The sequence below is a fragment of the Odocoileus virginianus genome, chromosome 3, assembly GCF_023699985.2.
Source record: "Odocoileus virginianus isolate 20LAN1187 ecotype Illinois chromosome 3, Ovbor_1.2, whole genome shotgun sequence".
In the NCBI taxonomy this organism is placed as follows: domain Eukaryota; kingdom Metazoa; phylum Chordata; class Mammalia; order Artiodactyla; family Cervidae; genus Odocoileus; species Odocoileus virginianus.
In genome coordinates, this window is record NC_069676.1 from 7,017,137 (window position 1) to 7,039,349 (window position 22,213).

At 48.7% G+C, this 22,213-nt stretch overlaps 1 protein-coding gene across 1 annotated transcript in view; it reads right to left on the reverse strand.

Moving 5' to 3' along the window:
- Window positions 1-2,039: 2,039 nt before the first annotated feature.
- Window positions 2,040-22,213, reverse strand: part of CYP4F22 (cytochrome P450 family 4 subfamily F member 22) — a 36,319-nt gene continuing 16,145 nt past the window's right edge. The window contains exons 3-13 of the mRNA XM_020880821.2: window positions 21,900-22,044; window positions 16,102-16,155; window positions 15,868-15,995; window positions 15,128-15,249; window positions 10,433-10,700; window positions 8,007-8,073; window positions 7,768-7,897; window positions 6,088-6,221; window positions 5,115-5,179; window positions 3,670-3,752; window positions 2,040-3,092 (exon numbers count right to left, since the gene is read on the reverse strand). Coding sequence (XP_020736480.2) covers window positions 2,915-3,092; window positions 3,670-3,752; window positions 5,115-5,179; window positions 6,088-6,221; window positions 7,768-7,897; window positions 8,007-8,073; window positions 10,433-10,700; window positions 15,128-15,249; window positions 15,868-15,995; window positions 16,102-16,155; window positions 21,900-22,044 — 1,374 coding nt within the window. The 3' untranslated portion in view covers window positions 2,040-2,914. The remainder of the gene's footprint in view (window positions 3,093-3,669; window positions 3,753-5,114; window positions 5,180-6,087; window positions 6,222-7,767; window positions 7,898-8,006; window positions 8,074-10,432; window positions 10,701-15,127; window positions 15,250-15,867; window positions 15,996-16,101; window positions 16,156-21,899; window positions 22,045-22,213) is intronic.

The window sequence follows — 22,213 nt, forward strand, 5'->3', positions numbered from 1 at the left end:
GCCCAAACAAACATGCTGATTTCAAACCACCTCCCCCATCCGCCCCCCCAAAAAAAACCACCACACTCCGTTTGGGATTCTACATCTCAATTGATAGCATTTCCATCTTTCCAGGTGCTCAAACCCAAACCTGGTCTTCCCTCGTAGCTCAGTTGGTAAAGAATCCACCTGCAATCCACCTGCAATGTGGGAGACCTGGGTTTGATTCCTGGGTCTGGAAGATCCCTTGGAGAAGGAAATGGCAACCCACTCCAGTATTCTTGCCTGGAAAATTCCATGGACAGAGGAGCCTGGCAGGCTACAGTGCATGGGGTCGCAGAGAGTAGGACACAACTTGGCGACTAAACCACCACAGACCCAAACCTGGTGTTGTCCCATTCTCCCAAACCTCACATTCCATTTATCTGCAGACCTGCCAGTATGACCATCATGAAACAATCATTTCTCATCATAATCCAACCACCACTAGTCATCTCTACAGCCCCCAGCTTGGGCAGAGCCACCATCATCTCACCACCCCACCTCACCGTCCCCCCCAACCCAGAACCAATCTGATTTCCCTCATCCCATCCTCACCACAGTCTCTATTCAACATAGCAACCCACATCTGTCAGATAACATTTTTTTAATATTTATTTATTTGGCTGCTCTAGGTCTTAGTTGCAGCGTGTGGAATCTTCAAACTTCTGTTTTGTGGCATGCAGAATCTCTAGTTGCAACCTGTGAACTCTTAGTTGTAGTACATGCTATCTAGTTCCCTGACCAGGGATCAAACCTGTGTCCCTGCATTAGGAGCATGGAGCAGTCTTAGCCACTAGACCACCATGGAAGTCCCTGTAAGATAAATCTTGTCCCTCTTTTGCTCAGAACCCTCCACAGCTCCCGATTTCTGTCACAGTGAAACTCAAAATCCATACAGTGACCTCCAAGGTTGTGTGAATTTACTTATTTATTTGCTTGTTTATCATCTGTCATCTGTTTCCCCCACTACCACCACCACCAAAGTGTCAGTGATGCAAGGAATCAAATACTCCCTGGCTCACAGCAGATGCTCAAAAAAATACGCAATGAATTAACATGATTATTGTCATCACTGTCATCGTCCCACCTCTACAGGAGGTGGTGCAGTAGTAAAGAATCTGCCTGCCAGTGCAGGAGGCACAAGAGACTCAGGTTCAACCCCTGGGTCAGGAAGATCCCCTGGAGTAGGAAATGGCAACCCACTCCAGTATTCTGGAGAATCCCATGGACAGGGGAACCTGGTCGGCTCCAGTCCATGGGGTTCCAAAGTGTCAGACACAACTGAAGCGACTTAGCACGCACACACAAATACACACACACCTTTTGCATAAAACCTGTACTGTGACACAGCCCAAAGACCCTGCACTGTTGGGCCCTGCCCACCCTTCCTCCATTCCAGCCCCACTCCCCAGATCCAGCCACCCTACTCTCTTTGTGAGTTCCACGAGCACACCACACTCTCTCACCCCAGGACATTTGAAGATGCTGTTCTCGCTTCCTGGAATGCACTTCACTCCCTTCTCGACACTCAACTTCTACTCCAGCTTCAGCATCAGAGTAGCTCTCCTTGAGCCACCCTCCATCCCCTGCTATGCTTGCCCAGCACCAAAGCCTCTCTTTTGCAGCACTTGTCACAGGTTGTAAATACATTTACCCATGGAATTATTTGTCCAACACATGTCCTCTATCCTCCTGAGGGCAGGGATTTGCCTGATGTTGTGCTCCCAGCCCAGTGCCATTGGACACTTACTAAGCAGTATGTTGAAATAAGGGGCTTCCCAGGTGGCACTAAGGGTAAAGAACCCATCTGCCAATGCAGGGGAACGAAAGGATTTTGATCCCTGGATTGGGAAGATCCCCTGGAGGAGGGCATGGCAATCCACTCTGGTTATTCTTGTCTGGAGAATCCCATGGACAAAGGAGCCTGGCAGGCTACAGTCCATAGGGTCGCAAAGAGTCGGACACCACTGACGAAACTTAGCACACATGCACATGTTGAAATAAACGAATGCACAAACTGTCTCAAAAAGTCCAAGTTTATGTCCGAAGACAAACGACTTCCCAGCCTCCTAGCCCACAACTTCCCAGCTGTCCAGGACTCCTCAATTCCTTGCTGGAATCCAGGTGTAAGGATCTGATCTGGCTAGGGAGTGGGTGATGGGAGCTGTCTGCATCCTTTGCTTATATTCTGCAAAATTCAGGACACTCGCCAAAGGGGTTTTGAGCAAGGGAAGAAGGAAGGTGCTTGAGAGGGAGAGTCTGGGCTTACAAGTCAACAACATCCTGGGCTTGAGAGGGAGAGAGTCTGGGTTTACAAGTCAACAACAAACTTCCGGGGCCCTGGGATGCAGGCTCGGGAGTTCATCCATGTGAGCCGGGGGCCTCAAGAAGATGATGTTCGAGTTCAGGGTTCTGATCTCAGGCTCCAGTTTTCAAGTCTTCAATTTAAAAGCCAGCCGAGGTCTGAGGTAGACTGAGCTTGTAGCCTAGAGGCCTAAGGTATCTATCCTTGGTCCTCGGAAGGTTCAGTAGGCGGGGCCTGAACATTGGAATCCGAGAGATGCTGGGGCGGGGCCTGAGCCCGAGGGAACGTGGCCAATCCAGGTCCCTCAAACAAGAGGGCGGAAACTGGCACTGAAGGGGGCGGGATCTCGACCTCAAGGGGCGGCATCAGACCCTCCAGAGGCGGAACCTTGCCTTGAGTGGGTGTGACCTGCACCATCAGGCTGCTTAACAGGGGGAGTCCGGTCCTCCAGTAGCTGAGCCTGACCTCCGGGGGGGCGTGGTCTATGCCCTCAGGCTCTTAGGTGTGGGGCCTGGGCCCTCAGGGGCGGGACCTAGGCCTCTCTGGGCGGGGCTTGGGCCCCCGGGATCAGCAGGGGTGCGCCGACCTTCAGGCCCGCGGAGGCAGCGGCTCCACCTTGAGCCAGATGCCATTCTCCGTGCGCAGAATGAGCTCGGGCTTCCGCCGCACCTTGCGCGTTCGGTCCACGCTCAGGCGGAAGCGCAGCAGCGTCAGCGCCACGGCCACGCGCATCTCAGCCATGGCGAAGCTCTGTCCGATGCAGTTCCTGATGGAAGGAGAACAGGGGCCTCAGGCTCAGCCGCTGTGTGAGCGGGGTCCCCGGGATGGGGTGAAATGACCTCCCCCTCGGAGCCTCAGGGTTTCCCGGGTAGCTCAGACAGTAAATAATCTGCCTGCAGTGCTGGAGATCTGGGTTCGATCCCTGGGTTAGGAAGTTCCCCTGGAGGAGGGCATAGCAACCCGCTCCAGTATTCTTGCCTAGAGAATCCCATGGACAGAGGAGCCTGGCGCGCTACAGTGCATGGGGTCACAGAGAGTTGGACATGACTAAACGACCAACACACACTGGGAGCTTCAACTCACGGACAAAGGCATCATAGAGCCATTAAGAGCACATGAGCCCAGAACTCAGGGCTTGGCATAGAGTAGATATCTGATACCCTGGATGATATAATAGGGTCTGATTTGGAGGCTTCCTGATGTATTGAGGGCACGAAAAGGGTACCAGGTTGGTGGACAGGACACCCCCAATGGTTTCTGCCCCTAACAGACACATCCCTGACCTTCCACTGGCCTTGATGTTCCTCCTACACTTCACTTGGATTGGGGGAAATAAAAGTTACCTGGGTCCTGCAGAAAAGGGCACATAAGCCAATGGGGAGCGCTGCTGTGGGTTGTCCGGATCAAAGCGATAGGGATTGTACACCTAGGGAGAAGTAGATTGCGGGGGGAAGTTAAGGAGGCCTGGTTCTGGCCATCCCAGCATGGTTCCCTCCCTCAGCCTCTGGGGGCCAGACCAACTGGACCAGCCACACCCGCCTCCTTTCCATTTCCACCAAAGGACCTTTGCACTGGCAGTTTCCTCCTCATGGGACACAGTTTTCCCTGCTCCTCACACTTTAAAGCGTGAACATTTTCAGTTTTAGCTCAGCCATCTCTTCTTTGGTAAGGACTTTCCTCACTGTGTGAGCTAAACTGCTCTCCCCCAACCCAGGTCAGTTTTTGTTTCCCTTATGTATGTATCACAGTTCAAAATGATCTTATTTATTTGTTTATTTTCTTCCTCCTCACTTCACTGTCTGCTCTGTGAGAGCAAAGACAGAGTGCCCCAGAGGGCCCTCAGTGCCCCATACACAGTAGATGCTCAATAAAGATTTGTTGGGGTTTCCCTGGCAGTCTTGGACTCCAAAATCACTGCAGATGGTGACTGTGGCCTTGAGATTAAAAGATGCTTGCTCCTTGGAAGAAAAGCTATGACCAACCTAGACTGCACATCAAAAAGCAGAGACATTACTTTGCCAACAAAGGTCCATCTAGTCAAAGCTATGGTTTTTCCAGTAGTCATGTATGGATGTGAGAGTTGGACAATACAGAAAGCTGAGCACTGAAGAATTGATGCTTTTGAACTGTGGTGTTGGAGAAGACTCTTGACAGTCCCTTGGACTGCAAGGAGATCCAACCAGTCAATCCTAAAGGAAATCAATCCTGAATATTCATTGGAAGAACCGATGCTAAAGCTCCAATACTTTGGCCACCTGATGCAAAGAGCTGACTCATTAGAAAAGACCCCAATGCTTAGAAAGATTGAAGGCAGGAGGAGAAGGGGACAACAGAGGATGAGACGGTTGGATGGCATCACCAACTCAATAGACATGAGTTTGAATAAGCTCCAGGAGCTGGTGATGGACAGGGAAGCCTGGTGTGCTGCAGCCCATGGGGTCGCAAAGAGTCAGACACAACTGAGTGACTGAACTGAACTGAACCCTGGCGGTCCAGTGGTTAGGACTCCGCGCTTCCACTGCAGGGAGAGTGGGTTCAATCCCTGATCAGGATTGATCACAGGCCCACATGCCACACAGTGCAGTCAAAAAGTAAAAAAAAAAAAAAAAAATTGTAGATATAATAAATTAACAGTGAATGGGTGAATAAACGGGGCGGGGGGAAGTACTCAAGCCCTGCACTCAGACCTACCATCTGGCTCCTTGGGGAGGAGAAGAGGGGAGGCCTTGCTGATCAAGGTCTTAGGAGGAAGAAGATGAGAGAAGGGAGGGTTAGGGCAGGAGCTTACCTTGGAGTCAGGCCACACTAAAGGGTTATAGTGGGTCCCATAGATGCTAACCAGGCAGATGATTCCTGTGGGGAGGGGAAGGGTCAGTGGAGTCATTGGAAATGAGGGAAACCAGGACCTCCTCTGGAGACCTACCCCTCCCCCAGTTCTCTCCAGAACCACGCAATTCCCACAAGCCATCTGCCACCGTTTCCTGCCCATCCTTCCTTAAAAACTTCTGCTTCACCATCCACTGCCTTGCTTCTCCATTAGAGGTCCCCATAGCCTTCTTCCTAGCTGTCATCCTGGACACACAAGATCTTTCTCACTCACACATCTGACATTGCTCCTCCATAGCTCAGATACCTCCCGTGGCCCCCTGTTACCCCGAGGATCAAGTTCAAGTACCTCAACCATGCATTCAAGTTCTTTCATTATCTGTACCCTGAGGCTCTGCTCCATAAACGTTCTCTCTTTCATTTCCCAAGACTCACCTCTCATGTTCCCTCTTCCAGGCAGCTCTCCCTGCATTCCATGCCAGATACAGTCATCGCTCCTTATCTGGGGCTCCTCCAGTCCCCGTCCCTCCCTGTAGCCCATCCCTCACCCCATGTGACTGGGAACATCCGTGCCCTGCTGTATCTTCCCCAGACTGGGTGGTACTCAAGGCTTGGACCTGGAGATGAGGCTTCACTAGATGCCCAGCCTCACCCAGGACAGGACCTAGTCTCCAGGGGATATCTGGCAACAGAATGAAGCCAATCCTTCTCTACCTACACTCTCACAGGGCCCACCCCATCATACCTACTCCTTCCTTTCTGCTTGGATCCACCCACCTCTATCTCTCCGATACACACACACAACTGGATCTCCTCACCAGCCTCAGAAGCAACAGGCTATAAATTGCCTACAAGGATAATGCACCTGGGACAGGCATGGCCAGACCCCCGCAGGCAACAGAGCAGGCAGGCAACAGGGAGCACAAAGGGGGCACCTTTGGGGATGATGCGTCCGTCTGGGAGCTTGATGTCCTCCGTGCAGCGGCGGGAGATCAGGGTCACAGGTGGGAACTGGCGGAGGCTCTCCTTGATGCACATAGTGGTGAAGGGCAGTTGGGTCAGGTCATCCCTGGGGAATGCAGAACAGTGGGTGACTAGAGGCCAGGCCATGGTGCCACCGCCTTCCCTAGAGACACACACACATGTGCATAGGCTACTAGGAGCAACTGCAGAAAACCAGTCCAGGATTTCAGACTTCACCCAACTTCAGGCATTTGCAGTTATGTCCTGCACACACCTCTAATCCTCAACAGATAAAATATCTGCTCCCTGACCAATCAGAGCAGCGCTAGCTGGATGTCACTGAACCCAGCATTAATTCTCTAACTGATGAATTGTGTGGAGGTCAGGGGGCACCCCTGGGGATGTGCCAGGACAAACAGAGAGACCTGGAGTAGCTGCGATTTACCAGCCTGAATGGATCAACTTCCGTATTTATAAACCCACACATCATCTCCTTTTACTATATTAATTTTTTTCCTTTGGACTTCAGGGCCCAACATTAGATTAATTATAACTGTTCCTGATCTAGATTGTTTTCTCTACACTAACAGATTATCTTTCAAAGAAATTTTATGCTGCTACCACAAAGGGCAGATGGCATCCCTGGTATAAAGAGATCCATAAATATAAACACCACTGGGACAACAGAAGAGGGGTATTGAATTCTGGCTAGATACCACCTCCTGCCTATTCTCAGAGCCTGGGGCATCTTCTCCTTTCCTTAACAAGGCAGATTAGCAAGGATTAGCAAGGTGTAGGATGGCATCAACGGTAAGACGGCATCAATGTAAGATGGCATCAACTGAAAGTGTCTCCCTGAGGTCATAATCCAAATGACTGATAATGAACCAAAAGGAACTTTCTAGTTGTTTGATGCTGCATAATGCTGTGTTTTCTTTGTATCACCCAGAATCAGCTCCACACAGCACACATCTGAAGTAAACTGGATTATTATTCCTGATTCTTACACTTCCCCACTACATTGGAATTATGCACCATGCCCTTTACCATGTGATTCTGAGTACCTTCGGCTCGGATGGATGGAGTATATGTCCCACCCCACTCATGTTGGGATCAGCCCAGTGATAAGCTTTAACTAATAGAATGTTACAATGTAAGCAGAGGTTTTTAATTGTGTGATTCTTTGTGCTTCTGGAGTCTGCCTTGAGAGGACCATGTCCAGTATGGCTGCTGGTCCAAGGAGAATGAGGAGACATGTAGGACAGATCTGAATTCAAACCTCAGCTTGGAAACAAACCTATTCAACTCAGTGAAGCTCAGCAGTAATAAGAGAAATATGTAGATGAGAGCAAAAAAATATGTGCAGACAAGAACAACAAATAAATGCTTGCTGCAAACCACTGAGCTTGGGAACTGTTTGTTACACAGCCTTATTGCAACCATTGCTGACTAAGACACTCCCAACTAAGAATTCCTGCACTATGAAGAACGCCTATGCATTACTGTCATCCCCATTTTACAGTTGAAGAAACTTAAATTCAAGGAGTTTAAGTGACTTGTCTAAGGTTAGTTAGACAGTAAGTGGTAGAGAGATTAATATTCAAGGCTCTAAACTCAACCTGCCCCCAACATCCCCAGGACCCGAGACTGACCACTCCAGTTCCTCCAGCTCCCGGCCTTTCATGACTTCCTGGATCTCTTCTCGGCACTTCTCCTGGTACTCTGGATACTTGGCCAAGTTGAACAGTACCCAGGATAGCCCACTAGATGTTGTGTCATGACCTGTAGGCAGATGAGGAGCCTAAATGGAGGCTGCCTGAAGGTAAGAGACGCTGTCCTCAGACAATGGGGCCCTTTCCCATCCTTCCCTAGCCTCACCCCACATCCTCACCCTCAAACATGAAGGTGTCTGCCTCAGCTCGGATGTCCTCATCTGAGAGTTCCTTTCCATCTTCATCCTGGAATGGGCAATAGACTGCTCAGCTCATTTTGTCTCACCTGCCACAACCTAGGAGTTCTTCCAAAGTTAAGATACCCACTTTGGGGCTTCCTTGGTGGCCCAGTGGTTAAGAATATGCCTGCCAAGGCAGGTATCACAGGTTCAATCCCTGGTCCCAGAAGATCCCACATGCCGGGGAGCTACTCAGCCCATGTACCACAACTACTGAGCCCACATGCCTAGAGCCCATGCTCTGCAACAAGAGATGCCACCGCAATGAGAAGCCTACACACCAAAACGAAGAGGAACCCCCAGCTGCTGCAACTTGAGAAACCCTGAGCAGCAACAAAGACCCAGCACAGCCAAAAATCAATAAATAAAATGTTTAAAGAGATCTCACATGCTGCAACTAAGACCCAGCGCAGCCAAATAAGTAAATAAGTAAATAAATGAATATATTTTTTTTAAAGACACCCACCTCTTTCTCTTAAGTTAAGATGCAAGGGAAAGGATTCCAGGCAGGTGTGTGTGTGTTAGCCACTCAGTCATGTCTTGACTCTTTGCCACCCCATGGACTGTAGTCTGCCAGGCTCCTCTGTCCATGGAATTCTCCAAGCAAAAATACTGGAGTGGATTGCTATTCCCTTCTCCAGGGTATCTTCCTGACCCAGGGATCGAACCTAGGTCTTCTGCATTGCAGGCGGATTCCTTACCATCTGACCATCAGGGAAGCCCAAGCAGACAGAGATATGCAACTTGTCCAAGAAAGAGGGAAAGAGAGCCAAAAGTGAGAGGAAGAAGGGAGTTTGCATTTCTTCGGCAGTTCCCATCACCAAGCGTCCTGCCAGAGGCCTGACAAAATCTCACGATCAGATCTTAGGATCGTCATGTTGTAAATAAGGAAACTGAGGCTCAGCAAGAAGACTAAGGTCAAATATCCATGAAGTGCTAGAGCTAGAACTAGCATCCAGGACCGTCTGAATCCAAAAGCCAGGCGCTGCTCAGAAACTCCGCAGAAGCATCACAAATAGGTGACCACCTCTCTCTGCAAGTGTCCCATTTCTCCAAGGTCTTTGTTAGTGCCATGGGCCGAATTGTGTTCCCCCCCCTCACCCCCACTCCAGAACCCCTGAGTTAAAATCCTAACTGCAAAATGTAACCTTATCTGGAGATAAGGCTTTGCAGAGGTAATTAAGTTACAATGAGGTCATCAGTGTGGGCCTTAATCCAGTGTGACTGGTGTCCTTATAAGAAGAAGAGCTGAGGACAGACACATACAGAGGAGAGACCATGTGAAGACACAGGTGAAGACAGCCAGCTCCAAGCCAAGGAGACAGGCCTCAGAAGAAACCAACCCTGCCATGACTGTGATCTCAAGAGTCCTAACCTCCAGACTGAGAAGGCTGACTTCTGCCATTTAACCTCCCAGTGTTGGGACTTCCCTGGTGGTCCATTGGCTATGCATCTACCTGCCAGTTAGGGGAAAATTCAATCCCTGTTCCTGGAAGATCCCACATGCTCTGGATCAGCTAAGCCCATGTGCCAAAACTACTGAGCCCACAGGCAGCAACTGCTGAAGCCCTCCCACTTAGAGCCTGTGCTCTGCGGCAAGTGAAGCCACCGCAAGGAGAAGCCTGTACGTGGCAATGAAGAGTAGCCCCTACTCACCACAACTAGAGAAAGCCCGCACACAGCAACAAAGATCAGCCAAAAAAATAAATTAAATAACACTTTAAATACTATAAGTAAATAAATAAACCACCCAGTGTCAATGGTGCTTTTTTTATAGCAAATCTGTGCTCAGTTGCTCAGTTGTGTCTGACTATTTGCAACCCTATGGACTGTACCCCACCACTCCTCTATCCATGGAATTTTCCAGGCAAGAATACTGGAGAGAGTAGCTATTCCCTTCTCCAAGGGATCTTCCCAAACCAAGGATCAAACCTGCATCTCTTGCGTCTCCTGCACTGGCAGGCAGATTCTTTACCTCTGCACCACCTGGGAAACCCCATTGCAGATCTAGCAAATAAATACAGTCTCACATGTCCTACATCTGCTTACTTTCTAGATCCACGTTGTATGTGTGTGCACTCGGTCACACCCGACTCTTTGCGACCCCATGGACTATAGCCCGCCAGGTTCCTCTGTCCATGGGATGTCCCAGGCAAGAATACTGGAGTGAGCTGCCATTTCCTTCTCCAGGGGATCTTCCTGACTCAGGAATCGATCCTGTGTCTCTTGCATCTCCTGCGCTGCAGGCAGATGTTTTACCACTAACGCCACCTGAGATCCACCTTAGTTTGGATTTTCCACAGTTGTGGCAACTCAAGAGGAAACCGTCCCAAGCAAGAGCCCACCCTCCAGGGTCCCCGTCTCACCTTAGCCAGGAGCAGCACGTCAATGAAGTCCAACGTCTTTCCCTGCCTGGCCTGAAACCAGGCCTCAGCCCCCTGCTGGCGTAGCGCCCGCCTCCGCTCCTGGATGACCTCTGTGGTGAAGCTGTGCACGATGTCGCAGGCCTGCCGGAAGCGCCGCCCGTCAGCCGTGCGGTAGTAGATGAAATCGAGGTAGTGATGCACGCGGTACTGGCGCCGGACCACCAGGGCACTCAGCTCAATGATGGCCGAGATGTAATCACTCATCTTCCTGCCAGGGAGAAAAAGAGACCTGAGCATAGGCCCTCAGACAAGCTCCCTCTCTCAATGGGCAGGTGACGGAGTTGTTGTTCAGTTGCTAAGTTGTGTCCGGCTTTTTGTGACCTCATGGGCTCATCTGTCCATGGGATTCTCCAGGCAAGAGTACTGGAGTGGGTTGCCATTTCCTTCTCTGGGAGATCTTCCCAACTCAGGGATCGAACCCATGTCTCCTGCATTGGCAGATGGGTTCTTTACCACTGAGTCACCTGGGAAGTTCCCAGGTGACAAAGAGCAGCCCTGAATTAATTTTATTTTCTTATTTCCTTGTTTGTATGTTTGTTTGCCTGTACTAGGTCTTAAGTGCTGCATGCAGACTTTGTCTAATTGTGACAAGCAGGGAGCTACTCTTCATTGAAGTGCACAGGCTTCTCACTGTAGTGGCTTCTCTTGTTGCAGAGAACAGGCTCTAGGCCCACAAGCTCAGTAGTTGTAGCACAGAGGCTTTGTTGCTCCAAGGCCTGTGGGGGTCTTAATTTCCAGACCAGAGATTGAACCCCTGCATTGGCAGGTGGACTCTTAACCTCTGGACCACCAGGAAAGTCCATTTCCTTGTATTCTGGATGTCCTTCCATCTGGAGCCTCACTGACTGGACAGATACCAACCCTCCCAGGACTAGCTGTTCCTTAGAGGCAGCAAATGACTCACCCAGGAGCATGCCCTTCTTTTGCAAACCAACCAATCCAGAGTCCATACTCCAAACATTATTGGGCTAAACCACTATACCCCTACCTTAATTATCCCAGGGCCAGGCACTGGATAACTTGGGGCACCTCTCTGCCCCAGAGCCAGGTTAAATTATTCAAACTATCCAACCCTAGGACTTCCCTGGTGGTTCAGTGGTTAAGAATTTGCCTGCCAATGCAGGGGACACAGGTTGGATCTCTGGCCCAGGAACTAAGATCCTACATGCCTCAGGGCAACTAAGGGCCTGTGCCACAACTACTGAAGCCTGCTGTCTAGAGCCTGTGAGCTGCAACAAGAAAACACACCTTGATGAGAAGCCCACACACCGCAGCAACTCAGAAGAGAGTGGCTTCTGCTCACGGCAACTAAAGCAAGCCCACACGCAGTAACCAAGAGCCCACATCAAAGGCTCGTCTCACCGATAAACAAATTTTTAAAAACTTAGAAAAAAAAAAAAAACACCCAGTCCTAAGCCTGCATACCCTGCCTTTCCCATTCCTTCCCATAGAAGGCCCCCTGACAATGTCTCTGCCATGATCCCTCCTGGTACTTCTCCGGGTAGCCTTGTGTCTTGTGGCACACCACCACCCCCCTCTTGGAAATTGTAAGTAACAAACTATCTTTTCAATGGCAATCGCTTCCTCATCTGTAGTCCTCACCATAACCTGAATAAAACTAAATTCTAGGCACATTTTAAAACAGGCCCAAAGAGAGATGATGACTTCCATATAAATGAAGCATCACTAAATTTAAATGTCTACAATCCACAGTGTGGGAGAAAATGTTTGCAAATCATGTATCTGATGAGGAGCTTGTATCTAAAATATGCAAAACACTCTTAAAAAGTCAATAATAAGGACTTCCCTGTGGTCTCATGGCTAAGACTCTGCCCTCCCATTGCAGGAGGCTCAAGTTTGATTTCTGGTTGGGGAACTGGCTCCCACATGCCATGACTAAGAGTTCACATGTCACGACTAAAAGGTTCTGCATGCCACAATGAAGACCAAAGATCCTGTTTGCTTTGACTTAGACCTGGCACGGCCAAATAAATAAAAACTCAGTAATAAAAAAGACAAATAACCCAACTTTAAAATGGGCAAGGAGTATGAAAAGACATTTTCCAAAGAAGACATACAGCTGACCCATAAGCACATGAAAAGATGTGTAATGGTATTAGCCATTACTGTTGTTTTCAGTTGATAAGTTGTGTCTGACTCTTTGTGACTCTGTGGACTGCAGCATGCCAGGCTTCTCTGTCTCCTGGAGTTTGCTCAAATTCATGGCCATTGAGTTGGTGATGCTATCTAGCCATCAGGGAAATTAACCATTATCCATTCAGGTCAGTTCAGTTCATTTGCTCAGTTGTGTCCAGCTCTTTGCGACACCATGAGCCACAGCACGCCAGGCCTCCCTGTCCATCACCAGCTCCCAGAGTCCACCCAAACCCATGTCCATCGAGTCGGTGATGCCATCCAACCATCTCATCCTCTGTCGTCCCCTTCTCCTCCTGCCCTCAATCTTTCCCAGCATCAGGGTCCTTTCAAATGAGTCAGCTCTTCGCATCAGGTGGCCAAAGTATTGGAGTTTCAGCCTCAGCATCAGTCCTTCCAATGAACACCCAGGACTGACCTCCTTTAGGATGGACTGGTTGGATCTCCTTGCAGTCCAGGGGACTCTCAAGAGTCTTCTCCAACACATATCCATTAGGGAAATGCAAATTAAAACTACAATGAAATACCACTTAACACCAACTTGGATGGCATTAATTAAAAAGATAGATAATAACAAGTGTTGCTGAGGGTGTAGAGAGACTGGAGCCTGCACATAGTGCTGGTAGGAATGTAAAATGCTGCAACCAATTTTGGGGGAAAGTTAGGCAGTTCCAAAAAAGATTAACCAAAGAATTATCATAAAGACCAGTAATTCTGTGATTAGGTATGTACCCAAGAGAATTTAAAATATTCACACAGAAACTTGTACAAAAATATTTATAGCAGCATTGTTCATAATAGCCCCAAAATGGAAATAACCCTAATGTCTTTGAACGGATGCTTGGATAAGCAAAACGTGGTGTTATATGGTACTGCCATTTAACTGCTCAGTCGTATCTGACTCTTTGCAACCCCATAGACTACACCCTGCCAGGCTTGTCTGTCCTTGGGATTTTCCAGGCAAGAATTTTAGAGTGGGTTGCCATTTCCTTCTCCAGAGGATCTTCCTGACCCAGGAATCGAACCCACATCTTCTGTATTTCCTGCACTGAAGATGGATTCTTTACCACTGAGCCACATTATATGGTAAATGGAATGTTATTCAACAATTTTTAAAATTAATTATTGATAATTCAACTGCAACATGGGTGAATCTGGAAACAATATATTGACTAAAAGAAATCAGACATGAAATTATGTGTCTACATGAATTTTATGGAAATCTACATGAAATTTCCATAAAAGACAAATCTACAGAGACATAAGGAAGATTAGTAATTGCCTAGGTCTGGAGGGCAAGTGGGAAGTGGGGGATGAAAGAATAATACAATGATACAGGGTTTCTTCTCAGTGAAAATATTCTAAAATCAATTATGGTGATGGGTGCACAATTCTGTGAGTAGACTAAAGGCCATTGGTTGTATAATTTAAACGGGTAAATTGTATGGTCTATCAACTACATCTCAGTAGAGCTGTTATTTTGAAAAAAAGAAAAACTAAATTGCAAAGGGCAGAGCTGCCAAGAGCTGTCCTCAGTTCTTAAGTGTGCTTGTTGTTTTCATGCATTTACCACCAACTGCCGTTTTCTTGTTTATTTGTTCATGGTAACTGCCCTTCTTCCCACTAAAATGTAAGTTCCTTGTCTGTGTTGTTGACCACTGTGTTCTGCTCTAGAGCTGGGACATAGCAGGCACTCAATATATATTTTTTGGATCAACTAATGAATTAATTATGAAGGCCATCTCCACCTTACCTAACTGAAACAATACCACTACAAGGCCCAGAGTAACATAGTCAGCAGCTTGTTGTTGAGGACCTACTATGTGCTATAAACTTGACAGTCATTGTGTCCCTTATTCCTTATATCCCCACTTAGACTAGAAGCTCCAAAGAACTGAGAGTTAGTGCTCATCACCATATCCCCCATAGCTAGCATAGTGCCAGGCACGTAGTAGGGGGCACAGCAAACATTTGGTGAATGAATGAATGAACCAGGGAAATAGTCATTTTACTTATTCACTCAACAAATATCCACTCATCATCTACTGGGTGCCAGGGCAGTGCTACATCATTTTAACCTTTAAGCATCTCTCAGGTCAGGGACTGTCATTCTTATTTTACAAACAGAAAACTGAGGCTCAGAAAGTGTGGGGAGGGACTCTTTCCAAAGACTGCATACTTTTCATGGAAGAATGAATGAAACTTAGCACTCACCGAGCATCTACTGTGTACCAAGCCATTGACTCATATTATCTCATTTAATTCCCCTACCATGACTGTGAGGACCAGATGGAGATGTGCATTTTGGGGATAAGGAAGCAGGCTCAGAGAGGTGATGTCAGTTTCCCAGAACCACACAGCCTGTCATTGGCAGAGCAGCAACAGCCTAGGAATGCCTAAAAGCTAAGAGTTTTCTTTCTCCTCTCGTCACCTTGCCCCTGCAGCAGCTGGCTCTATGTTCCCTAGGGAGGCCATACTCACTCCTGGCAGTTGCTGTTGTAGCTGAAGACACATTTCTGAAGACTGTCCAGGGTCATGAGGCTGACATGCTCAAACATGTCAAGGGAGACCTCCGAGCCCTCTGCCAGGCGCCGCCATTTAGCCTGGAAGACAAAGACACATGACAAATGGTCATGGCGACCACAGCCTTTCAGCCCGGCTGATAATAACCCAGTTGCAAGCTCACCACAAGCCCACTTCATAAGTAAAGGAAGTGAGGGCTTCCCTGGTGGCTCAGTGGTAAAGAATCCACCTGCCGATGCAGGAGATGTGGGTTCAATCTCCGGTCCAGGAAGATCCCACATGCCTCAGAGAAGCTAAGCCTGTGCACCACAACTGTTGAGCCTGTGCTCTAGAGGCCAGGACACGCAACGACTGAGCCCACGCGCCACGATCGCCGAAGCCCACAGAGCCTGTCCTCAGAAACAAGAGAAGCCCCCCCGAGGAGCCCACGCACTGCAACTGGAGATAGCCCCTGCTCTCCACACCCAGAGAAAAGCCCAGTGAAGCAGCAATGAAGACCCGACACAGCCAAAAATAAGGAAATAGTTTTTTGTTTTGTTTTTTTTTTTTAAAAAAAAAAAAAGGTAAATCTTGCCAAAAACTCGGGAAAAAAAAAAAAGGAAGTAAGGCTTCCTGACGTCTCATGACTTGCCCACAAGCTGGAGTCCAGACCAGCCCCACTTCCAAATATCCTCTTCCCAAGAAACCTCAGGACTCACATGCATGGTATCCGTGCACTGGTTGAAGATCTTCATGTAAGGCTTCAGGATGTCGAAGTGGAAGGCAGGTGTCAGCAGGCGGCGGTGCCGGCTCCACTTCTCACCTCGGCTGATCAGCAGCCCATCCCCTATGCCCAGGAGATTGAGGCTAAGGATCTCCCCGAGAAACCTCAGGCCCCGCGTCCTCTTTCTTCCCTGAAGCCCCAGCTCCAGCCTACCCAGTCCCACGCTTACCCAGCCAAGGTCTCAGGAAGCCATAGAAAAGATCATCCTTGGGGGCAACAGCAGCTGTGGGGAGAAAAGAGGTGACGCTTCAAAACAAGGTTCTGACCCTTGACCTCTGCTTATGACCTGCTTGGGCCTCCACTCTAGGCTCTCAGCTCCCACCTCACCCCTCCAGTCCAACCCTCCACACCAGCCCCAGGGAGATTCTTATAACACCCTGATCCGAACATGAGCACCGCGCCACCCCCCCCCCCCCAGCTCAAACACCTCCCATGGCTCCCTGTTGCCCTTGTAAAACATTTCAAGCTCAGGCTAGCACTGAAGGCCCGGCCCCATCTGGCTGCCATATTCCTCTCCCTTTCATTCTTCAGCAAATGCCAAATAACCCCACAAGCTGACCCTCACTTCCAAACCTTTGCCCAGACTGTGCACTCTCTCCAGAATGGCTTTCTTCACCTGATTCTTCCCCTAATTCACCCCTTCTTTTCTGCCAACTCAGCCCATCTGAAATATACCTCCTGTGATCCCAGCCTCCAGCCTCTCCCTGTCCAGTCTGTCCTGCACCCTAGATCCAGAGGGATCTTATCTGACTCTAGATCTGACCACGTCCCTTCCTGCCCACACACCCATCAGTCTCAAACACAGCTGCTCAGTCCATTTCCAAAGCTCTGAATGACCTATCCCAGTCCACACCACTCTCAGAATACCTCTGCCCTCCACCTCAACCATCCCTTGCCCCACACACACTCCACTTGCTAACATCACAGAACTTTTCTCAGCTTCTTGAAAAACTATGTTCTGTCTTGGTTCTGAGTCTTTCCACCAGGCACCCTCTCTGCCTCAAAAACTCTTTCCTCATTCTTCCTGTCTCCACTTGGATGCTATTCCCTCTCCCATCAGTCACTCTGAATTGTATCTATCAGTTACAAGTTCCTTGAGGGGAGGGACCTTGTTGATCACTAGTATATTGGTGCTAAATAAACTTTTCTTGTATGAATGAATTAGCCAATCAAAGGACGAATGAATGAAAACTATCAATGGTTGGATGGATGAATGGATGGATCATTGGATGGATGGGTGGGTGGATGGATGGGTGGATGGAGTGAGTGAATTCCCTTTCTATGTGCTGAATAGAATTGGAACAGAATGGGCAGGGTGCAGGAAGGAAGTACCTGAAACTCAAGTGATGTCACTTTTACCTGAGATATTACTCAGCCACCTACACACACACTCCCTAAGAATTGGCCAATGCACAACCACCTGTCCACTCATTCTCCCATTCAACACACCTCTTCCACCACCCTTCTGTGCCCAACCCATGATGAGCGATGCTGAGGACCCAGAGATGGCTCAGCTCCACGCCCTGCCTCGTGGATCTCTGGGTGTGGTAGAAAAGGGAAGCAGAGGCACACCATGTAATTAGCAAGCAGGTAGAATGGATGCCAAGAGCAGAGGGAGGCACAAAAAGGGCTGCTAGAAGTCAAGGCAGACTTCTGGGAAGAGGCAGCTTTGGAGGGGGAGGTGGGCGTCTAGCCTCTCCTCTCTGGACTCCAGGCTAGGCCCTTTAGGGCTCTTTCTGACACATGAACCTGTATAATGGCTGTCCTGCTCAAACACTTCCCATGGCTTTGTAACACCCCCGGGACAAAACACGAGTTCCTTCACTTTGTACACTGGTGCTCTGAGTCCAGCTCCTGTCTCATTTCCTACTTCTCCCCACACATCATCTTCACTCCACACACCCCCAAGTCACCTGAGTTTCCCTGACACTTTCACACTTTTGCACTTGGGACCCTCTACCTGGGACCTCTCATCAGTCAAACTCCTACGCATCCTTCAAAGCCCACTTTCACTGATGCCTCCTCCAGGAAACCTTCTCCAGATCTTCTCCCCCCGAACTTTTGCTCTGCCATCCTCAGATCCTTCCCCAAATCCAACCCTGACCAGTTGATGCCAGAAGGGCTGAGTCCAGTCTGCCTGTCCCATCACTTTTCCCTCACTTTTTTCAAGGAGATGGTAATGTCTACCCTGGAGGAGGTCATATAAGAAAAGCTCCCACAAGGTGCCCAGTAGGAAGCTGCATATTACTGTGGTTGAGACTTCAGCCTCTGGGATGGCCAGGTTCAAATCCCAGGCCTACCACTGACTGGCTTTGTAAACTTGGGCAAGAAAATAGAGCAGTCGTGCCTGCCTCATGGCAATCCTACAAAAACTCAATGAATTAGCACTCCTGGCGTTCAGTAGGTGCTCGTTAAATATTTCTGCATATAAATGAATTAACCAACTGTTGGCTACTTTTCATGGAGAAGGAAATGGCAACCCACTCCAGTATTCTTGCCTGGGAAATCCCATGGACAGAGAAGCCTGATGGGCTACAGTCTATGGGGTCTTAAAGAGTTGGACATGACTGAAGCAATTTAACATGCATGGCTATTTTTACTGTGTGTGTATGCTCAGTTGCTCAGTTATGTCCGACTCTTTGTAACTCCATGGACATAGACCACCAGGCTCCTCTGTCCATGAGATTTCCCAGGCAAGAATACTAGAGTGGGTTGCCATTTTCACCCTCAGGGTATCTTCCTGACCCAGGGTTTGAACCCATGTCTCCTGTGTCTCCTGAATTGGCAGGTGGATCCTTTACTATTGAGCCACCTGGGTTACTACTGTGACTATAATTATTCTTCAGTGGTATCAAGAATTTGTGAGATGAAAAATCTCAGTCCCCAGCTCACAGGAGGACCCTAATAGGGGAAAATGAACACATAGAAACCATGGGAAATAGTCTGGTGGCTCCCTGAAAAGTTAAACAGAGAATTCCCATAGGCATACCTGTGTGCTCAGTTGTGCCTGACTCTTTGTGACCCCATGGTCTGTAACCCCCCGGGCTCCTCTGTCCGTGGGATTTCCAGACAAGAATACTGGAGTGGGTTGCCACTTCCTTCTTCAGGGGATCTTCCTGACCCAGGGATTAAACCCATGTCTCCTGTGTCTCCTGCATTGGCAGGTGGATCCTCCACTGAGTCACTTGGGCAGCCCCACATGACCCCACAATTCTACAGCTAGGTATCTGCCCAAGAGAAATGAAAACATATGTCCAAAACTCATACACACATGTTCACAGCACCCTTATTCATAACAGTCAAAAGGCAGAAGCAACCCAAATGTTTATAAGCAGATGAATGGATAAACAAATGTGGTATATCCATATATCCATAAATGAAATATTATTCAGTCTTAAAAAAGGAATGAAGTCCTAGTCATTGCTACAGTGTGGCTGAACCTCAAAAACATTATTCGGCATAAAAGAAGTCAGTTGCAAAAGGCCACATGTTGTATAACTCCTTCCTTATGATATAGCCAGAAGAGAAAGTCCATGGGGACAGAAAGTATTTACCAGTGGTCAAAAAGAGAAAGGAATGAGAGATGAAAACTTCATGGCTATGGAGTGTTTTATGGAGTGATGAAAAGGTTTTGAAACTAGGGAGGGAGGAAGGTTGCACAACTATGAACTCACTAAACACCTTCCACTTTAAAATAAGTAATTATCCAGTATGTGATTTCAGCTCAATTTTTAAAATGAGTATATAAAAACAAAGCTACAATTATATGGCTATATATCCTGCTTTGTCATTCTAGGAAGCATTTTTACCTACCTTCTCTCTCTGTCGCAAACATCTCTTGGAAGATAAAGAAACAGAGTTTCAAGGAGGAACCACGCCTTTCCCAGAGTCCATCAGCTGTGCGGGTTTAAGCCCAGAAGAGCAAGCCCCTCTCCAACCCCCCAGATGTGGTCCCACTCCACCACCACCCCCCCAGAAGTGGTCCCTAGACATTGGAATCTGAGACTTGGGGCCAGGCCTGTCTAATATGAGATAGGCAGGCAAAGGGGGGCCCGGACACCCCGGGGCCAGGAGACCTGACTCCAGGCTGCTTCTTCTGACTCACAGCCCCACCCTCCCTGAGCTGCAGTCTCCCATCTCACTCCGCCTGTATGGGAGGCAATGGATTTCCTGCCAGTCCTGAGAGGGGAGAAGGGAGAGGAAGGGAAGAGACCTGATCATCCAGTAAAATGCTAAGCTTACTTTTTCCTTTGTTTATTTTTGGCTGCTCTCCACTGCATGTGGAACCTTAGTTCCCTGACTAGGGATTGAAACCACACCCCCTGCATCAAAAGGTGAAGTCTTAACCACTGGACCTCTGGGAAAGTCCCATAAAGTGCTAAGCTTATGATGGGGGTTCTACTTCTTGGTCTACTTGCAGGGTGGGGGGGGAGTCTCACAATCATGCAGGATGACATTCAGAAAACAGATGCTCTGAGGTGATAGAGAGGGGGAGTGGGAAAGAAAGGGGAAAAAAAGATTTAAAAGGCAGATTCATGTTGATTTATGGCAGAAACCAACACAATATTGTACAGCAATTATCCTCCAATTAAAATAAAAAATTTTAAAGTCAGAAGAGAAGAAAGCCTTATTTAGCACCTATCCAACACTATCTCAGTGAGTCTTCACAGTTGCCCCATTTAATAGATCAGAAGCTGAGGCCCTGAGAAGCTAAATAAATCGCTGGGTCACACAGCACAAATGTGCTCCAGCCTGGATTCAAACCCAACCCACCCAAGTCCTGGTCCAGACCTCTTTTTCACAACCTGGTGTTCATCTCTTGGAAGTGTCACCACCCCCCAGGATCTGGGTTTCCCTCTTCGTTCTATGGGGATAGTTATTCCCCTACAAGAGGCTTCTCAGGTGGTGCAGGGGTAAATAACCCACCTGCCAATGCAGGAGATGTGGGTTTGATCCCCTGGAAGAGGAAATGGCAACCCACTCCAGTATTCTCGCCTGGGAAACCCCATGGACAGAGGACCCTGGTGGGCTACAGTCCATGGAGTTGCAAAGAGTCAGACACGACTGAGCGACTGAGCACATTCCCTTACGCAGGCAACAGTGGTGAACACTGAGGCAGCAGAAGGGCAGAGCTGAGAAGAGAAGAATGACAGCCCCTTTCGCCTTCACGGTCTCCAGGAGTGTGTTTGCAGAGGCCGAAGCTGAAGCCAGAGGTCCTAAAATTCCTGGAGCTCTTTATTCCGCATCCCTTCTCTCTCAAACACCCCCTGATGCCTCTGGAGATGCCCGGGTACATGTGAGGCCACGCTGAGGGCCTAGAGACTCACTTATGAGGAAGATACAAGGCTGGACACTGGCAAATTCAGCCCTAAATGGGTAGGAGTGAGAATGGGAGAGTTCAGAGGAAAGAGCTATGGTCTGTGTGGGGAATCAAGGGAGGTTTCCAGGAGGAGGCAGTCATTCAAGCTGCATGATGAAGGCTGAGCAAGAGCTCCCCAGGAACACTTGGGAATCATACACCCCGGGATAGATGTGGAATGCAGAAGGGAGAGGCAATCTTTCTACTTTTCCCTCTCCACCAGTCAGCCAAGGTTAACAGGACAGGCTGAAGATTTGGATAGCCTCAGTGGGAGTGTCAGAACCCAAGTGATGGGAGTGTCGTGGCTTAAAATTAAGCAACAGCCATTTAAGAAAAGCTTGGGCAAACAACCGCCTATCTGAACATGTTTGCTCTGACTTTGAGAAGTGAACATCCTGTCAAAGTTCCTGGGACTTGTAGACATCGTCACCTCTTCTCCCTTGCTGTTCTCATTATCTGTATTGCTGAGTCGGCTCTGGTAAACTGCTATTCATACTTCAAAGCCCTACTCAAATGGCCTTTCTGCTAGATAGCCCACCTGCCTAGAAACCCAGGTAGGCTCTGGGAGTTGAGGGTTTACTCATCAATCAGAGGCCCAGCCCACCTACCTGAGGCACCCACCAGGGGCTTGATGTAGTCAGGGTGCACCAGAACCACTAGTGGCAGGATAGGTCCTAGCCACACGAGGACCACGTGGTGCATGTCATCCAACACCTTCTTCTCATCTTGGAGGCCTCTCTCATTTGGCAGATACTGCAGGTGGTGGTAGAGAAAGGTAGTGAGATGGTACCCAGCCCTGTTTCCCCTGGCCCTTCCCTCCTACCACTTCCTCTGACCTCAAAAGAAGCCAGGAAGGGCTGTGTGATTGTAGGCAGTGAGCTGCACATAGATGAGCCTCCATTCCCTCATCTGAAAACTGGGG